The 6,758-nt window shown below is 40.1% G+C and overlaps 1 protein-coding gene across 1 annotated transcript; it reads right to left on the reverse strand.

The window, feature by feature from the left end:
• Positions 1–2,136: 2,136 nt before the first annotated feature.
• On the reverse strand, positions 2,137–3,090 carry LOC117610835 (uncharacterized protein C21orf140 homolog). The gene has a single exon (XM_034338665.2). The coding sequence runs from the start codon at positions 3,088–3,090 to the stop codon at positions 2,137–2,139; it is 954 nt and encodes a 317-aa protein (XP_034194556.2).
• Between the last annotated feature and the right edge of the window lie 3,668 nt (positions 3,091–6,758).

The following is a 6,758-nucleotide window of genomic DNA, read 5'->3' on the forward strand; positions in this document are numbered from 1 at the left end:
AAGTCTCTTGAAGGAACGTAGGGCTGTAACTCTTCATGCAATTTCTTCGCCTGAACCATGGGACTTAGCCGCGCGATTTTCTAGTTGGACCAAACTCATCCGCGTGACCGCGTACATTTTGCGTTTCATTTATCAAATTAATTCGCGTCGCAAACCTTATAGATTATCTCTTTCAACTGAAGAAGTTTCAGGGGAGACTCGTTGTACTCCAAATGCGTTGCTTCCAATCGAAATGCACCGAGCACGAACTTTCTGGTTAAAATATATCCAGCGAATGGTCCATCCGGTGGAGGTGCAGTGCTTGCAGAATAACCTTCCTCTCTCGCGACAGAGTCAATTAATTTCGCTAAACCCATATCTCGATTCGGAAGGTCTGATTCGTGTGGGCGGGCGGCTTCGTCACGCGGCGATAACAGAAGAAATGAAACATCCTATCGTCCTTGCATCTCATCCTTTGGTGTCCCTCCTGATAGACCATCTGCATAGGAAATTATTACACGCAGGCCCTCAATTAACGTTGTCGAAATTGAGGCAAGAGTTCTGGCTCATTCGAGCGATTCCGTCGGAATTAATGGGAGATCTTCCGTCAGCACGGGTCACGCGCGCAGAAAGAGCCTTTATACATTGCGGCGTGGATTATGCGGGTCCAATCTTGGTTCGAACGAACCCCGGTCGCGGATATAAATCGGTAAAAGCGTACGTTGCGTTATTTATATGCATGACCACTCGCGCGGTGCATATCGAACTAGTAGGGTCTTATTCAACCGATGCATTCCTCGCTTGTAATGATCGGTTCGTATCGCGTCGCGGTTTACCTGTCACTATGTACAGCGACAATGGAACGACGTTCCAAGGTGCCGACAGAGAAATGACTACAGCGTTCAGAGCTGCAACACGCGATCCGAATGTTCTTAATAAGATTGCGGGTGACCAAGTCGCATGGAAATTCATTCCCCCGTCCGCTCCGCATTTCGGTGGACTGTGGGAGGCCGGAATTCGAAGTATGAAACAGCATTTGAAACGTGTTATCGGCGCTCACACCCTCACTTTTGAGAAGTTAACCACGGTGTTATGTCAAATCGAAGCATGTATGAATTCACGCCCAATAGCTCCGTTTTCAGATAATCTGGACGATTATACAGCGCTGACGCCTGGTCACTTTCTGATCGGCACCGCTATTACAGCTGTTCCGTCAGTAACGCTTCTCGATGTCCACGAGACACGCCTGACTCGCTGGCAATTATTAAGGACACTCTCCGAGAGTGTATGGAAAGCTTGGTCGAACGATTATATTCACTCGTTGCAGCAACGTACGAAATGGCGCATAGCGAACAATCTTGCTAAGGTCGGTCGGATTGTCCTCCTTCGAAACCCGCTTGCCCCTCCGTGCAAGTGGGAACTCGCACGGATTATAAAATGTCATCCGGGAGCGGATAATGTAACCCGTGACGTCACGGTCAAAACAGCGAACTCGGAGTACAAACGGCCACTTGTAAAGCTATGTTTTCTTCCAGTCGAAATAAACGAATGCGAAAATTGCGATTCCGGAATTGCCAGCGAGGCTCGGCCATCGACTCGCTCTGCCACGGCGGGCGGTTGTAACTAGGTTATGTATCCTTATTTTCTTTGCGTTGATTGCGTCGTCGGATGCGCACATCCGAGGCGGGCGGTATGTTAAGGTTATAAATTAATACTACAATTAGGTTAAGATTTAATTTTATTCATTAATTTCGCTTAGTTTAAGAATCCCGCTCGACAAATTAACTCGTCCGTTAATGACGTCACAATCCTTCGATCCTGGCGCCACGCGTGATCGCGGTGCCTGTAGGTGATCGATAGATCACTTCTGTTCAAAACATCGAACGCAATACACGTGTCTCTCTTAATTCAAACCACGCGCTTATCGCTTGCACAAATACTCAACTACATATTCGCTTCGCCTTCAACGTATCGCCGGGAAGTTAAACGTTTATCGAAACTTCAATCGCGGAAGCGGAGTTAATAAAAGTGAGTTCTGTTATCATTGAGTGACGAATTTTGATTCTTTATTAAACTACCTTTTCCACAATCTTCCTGCATATCCTTGTCAGGATAGTTCCGGCGAAATTTAAAATAGCGTTACGCTCAAAACACTTATTAATCTTGAACACTGCTGCTGCTGCTGCTGCTGCTGTTGGTATCGCTATCACTGCTATCACTGCAACTGCTAGCGTTCATTGGACGTGCATCAACAATTTCCTCCATTATGTTTTCCATGGCGTTGTCTCTTTCGACGTATTGCTCTTCAATTTTTTGAACGTGTTTGCAAAATCCTACCCAGTCCTCTGTTGATACGTCATTAACTGCTTTTTCGGTTAAATTTGTTAATTCGATTGCTGTAAGTGTCGACGTATTATTTTCCCGAATAATCCTTTTTACTTTCGCCCATACTAATTCAATAGGGTTTAATTCGCACATATAAGGTGGCAATCTAAGGACATTATGTCCGTGCCTTTTAAATAACTCGTCCGTCTTATATGTTTTGTCCAGACTTTTATTTCGTTGTATTAATTCCACCAGTTGATATTTCTTCATGGTGGCTGTGTGCTGGATATTGTTCTCTTCTAACCACTTTATCATATCTGATTTTTTTCCATATGCGGTTGGTGGTTTATTTATTTGTACCGTGTGGTACGGAGCATTATCCATTACAATCACTGATTGAGAGGGGATATTTGGTAACAATTTTTGGCTTACCCACTTCTTAAAATTGAGGGCATTCATTTGCCCGTGGTAGTCCCCCGTTGTACTCCGAGCTTTAAAAATTAAGGCAGCACCTTTAACAAATCCTCCTTCGCCACCCGCATGAACAATTATGTAACCGTGGGAAGAACTGTTGTTTTTTAACACCCCAATTTCTTCATTGCTTTGCCAGCATTTGCTAAATGATAAAGTGTTATCCACCCACGTTTCATCTAAATATATAATGTTTCTTCCTTGTCTCCTGTACGAATCAATCGCTCTTAAATATTTGTCGCGCCATGCAATAATGTTTGGTTTTTCTACTAAAATCTTCCTCACGTTTGTGGATTTTTTCCATCTAAATCCCATTTTATGTAGCAGTCGTTGCAATGTGCGAAGTTTCCATGGAAAAGGAAGTTGTTCCCGTATAGCGACCAGCAGTTTCGGGCATGTTGGAATTATCTTCCTTGCATAAAAATCATGGATAATGCTCCGGAGAATCAATTTCTCATCGCCGGTACAATGAAACATTCCCACAGTGCAAAGCCTTTTGGTTTGTGATGACGATGAGGATGCTGCACTTTCACCTTTAATGCGAAACAAAGTTGCACGTGACACACCGGTATAGTTACAGACTCTTGCTGCAGATTGGCGAATACCGAAACACAATTGTTTATTGCGAGTCTCTTCATCGCACTTCTCGGCATTCGCTTAATCAATTTACGAGCCTCGCTTCGCACTGTCTGTACTTTCTTCCGATTTTCCATAATGATTCTATTTATTTAATTTTTAATAACTAATAACTATAGAATATAAATACACATAAAACACTATAAAAATAGAAAATGACTAATAACTATAGAATAAAAAAACACACAAAATACTATAAATATTAAGAAAAAAATAGAACACAACTAACACGAAAGAAAAAACCGAAAAAAGAAATTAAATAATTAGAAACACTCTGAAAAATCGTACGATGTGGACACTCGGAACGCTTTGAGAAAACTGTTTGGAAAAAATTCCAATACAGGAAACAATATATATAATACAAATTAAACTAAATATTTGTCATAAACTTTAACTAAATATTAACTGGGTCTTCTTAGCGGGACGTTACACATCAGTAAACATACCTGAAAATTGTTGGGGTATGCAGGAAAATACATTGCAAGTCATAATTATTTCAAACATTTATATTTTTAAATCACATAAATACATTTCAAAACCTACATAACAACACAATGCTTTCATTTCTTCGGGTATATATCATGTCATATTATAAATTGTATATTAATCATGTATATTATAAAGGAATATGGATATTTTTCGTGGCAATATATAAATTTTATTACAATCGCCTAACAAGTGTCAAAATGCTACGACTATGTCAAGTTATGTCAAGCTGTGCCACGTGCGGAGGCTATACGAGGGTTCGAGGTGGGGATTAGGCGGAGCGAGTAACGCCTAGAGTCTCAACTTAGCAGACGCATACAGTACATCAGAAGTGCTACCAACTTTTGATACAACCGTTACAATTACATATGTTTTCTGCCGTATCTATAACGTTCCGAATTTGTTTTCTTACGACTTATTAATTACCAAGTTTGCCATACCGCAATCAAATCGTTATTGGCAGGATCGTATATTCGGGTATTTTTAATTTTGCGCCGCCTCCGAAAAGGTTGAAATGTATTTAGTATCCTATTTAACGATTAAGTAGATTTTATTAATACCTGTGGAATACTGGTTGTTCGGGAGAAAACCGAACGTTTCAAATTTGAAAGATGTAAACTTAGTTTAAAACGGTTAAGACTCTCAACACATCTTTACAGACTTCTAATCGTTTATGGATTCCCGAAATAGAGCACCATAAATCAATTCAGTTATCTAATAATAGGCTCTATTGAGAATCCAAACCGTTCCATAATAACGCAACAGTCTTCCCCTTTGTGCCAGGTGTTTACATGTCGCCTCGCTACCGTTTCGTCGACTCGCCTGGCCGACGGAGCGTGACGAGTTCGGCGGAGAAGTGACGGGCGGCCCCTGGAACAAAGGGGGCTCCTCAATATTTAAGCGGGCGAATTTTAACCGCTGGTTCGTTATTCTTAATCTGTCTTCGGTCGCCGAAACGTCGCGCTTCGCCAGAATTCCGAACTCTTCTGCTTCGGGAGTACGCAGATAAAGAATAAAGTCTTTCTTCAAGTTTCTTATTTTATTACACTTAGCATTAAGCCTTTGTCAAATTTGTACAGCCGTCGAAAAACGAGCTTAAATACATTTAATTCTTCGAAATCGACTCCGGCTACTTCTTAAAACCCGCATCGTCCTATCGTCCGGCACCTCTTTAAAATTCACCGAGTCTTCCAATCGCCTCCTTCCTCACGGCGACGAAACGCGTGAACACTGGTATAAATGAAATAGAAATTATTTTATACTTTTTAGTGCATTTTGAAGTCGGTTTTTTTTTGTTAAAAATTATTTTTCAGATCCTCTTTGAAGATTTTAGCTATGTTGAATTTTATAAACGTTATAGTGATATAAGTAGCACTGCGAAAATTATTAAAAATTTCGTTCAACTTTGTAACTTAGCATGGCACTAACAAAATTTTTTTAGCAAGTTGCATTTCTTCCTATGTACTACCTTCCTATGTAAAATCAATATTTTTTGGTTGTTGTACGACTTTTTTGGCTGAGTAATTTAATTTTGAAATAAAAGTCGTCCTTTTGACTTTAACCGCTCCTAGAAGGCGATCAAACCATCGTAGATCATTCACTAAAAAAACAGTAGAAAGAGCAGATTTTTCTCTTTAAGATGCATTTCTTGCTTTTTCATTTTGATGAACATTTTGATGTACCAGGTCTTTTTAGCGACATGCTTCAAAACCGCACAATTACCATTTTATCTTTAACTCCCTGTATCTCGGCAAAAGATAGTCGTAGTATCATGTTCTTAATAACATTTTAAAGCAGAGAATTTACCGATTCGATTGAGCTCTGAACGAATGCACTGTGATAATCTTTTACCCAAAAATGAATACGGAACCTAATCTCTTGTCGCCTATTATAATGTAAAAAATATAATTCTAAGCATTCCAAACAACAAATGAAGATGATTGAAATGGAATAATTAATAAACGTTTGAATTGGACGCCGCGTTAATGATGAAAAATTTGAAAACAAGTTAAATGAAACTTTCGCATTCGTTCCTAAATTAACCTACGACGCTGAAAGCAGATAATTGTCACTGGGAAACGAGGAAACACGTTCGGTAGAGCAGCAGTTTTCATGATCGGGCCAGTGAACGCCCCTCATTCATTGCACTTAGGTATGAATAATAGGCGAGGTGTTTCCTCGTCGAATGTCCAGAATCGACACAGTGATCTAGTGGGAGTTATTTGCTTTCAGCGTAGCAAGTTAATTTAGAAACGAATGGATAAGTTTCATTTAAATTGTTTTCAAATTTTGCATCATTAGCGTAGCCTCCAATTCAAACGTTTATTAATTATACCACTTTAAACATTTTTATTTGTTGTTTAGAATCCTTAGAATTTCCTCTTTTACATTATGACAGGCGATAAGAGATTAGGTTCCGTATTCATTCTAAACAGCGACTAAAAATGTTCTACCAGTTCAGTTTTTTTATTGTGCTATGCCAACGGGGTGCCAAGCCGTTCGTTCGCGACCTACGTCAGGTCCGCTTTTCGTACACGACACTGTAGTCCCTGGGACTGCGCTCTATACGCGCTCGTATTGGTCGGTGGTTTTTGTTATTAACTCGAAAACCAAGCCTTAACCAACAATTTGGCAAAGGAAAAAGTTGTTTAGAATCCCCTTAGCAATCATCCCTCTTTGGCCGTCGAGGTAGTCGCCTGACAGGCTGTAATTCTTACTAAATATGAAAGGTTTCATCGCGAACGATACATTCCTTGCAGAGTAACATGAAGGCATAGATTTTTTACTATCACAGTAGTTATTAACAAATTCAATAAATTTTTGCAAGTGAGATCATCGCGGATATACCTCCTACTAAATGT

Source organism: Osmia lignaria, unplaced genomic scaffold, assembly GCF_051020975.1.
Source record: "Osmia lignaria lignaria isolate PbOS001 unplaced genomic scaffold, iyOsmLign1 scaffold0013, whole genome shotgun sequence".
Lineage (NCBI taxonomy): Eukaryota > Metazoa > Arthropoda > Insecta > Hymenoptera > Megachilidae > Osmia > Osmia lignaria.

Coding starts and splice junctions, on each gene's coding strand:
- LOC117610835 (XM_034338665.2), bottom strand. CDS start 3,090: ATGGGATTTAGATGGAAAAAATCCACAAACGTGAGGAAGATTTTAGTA.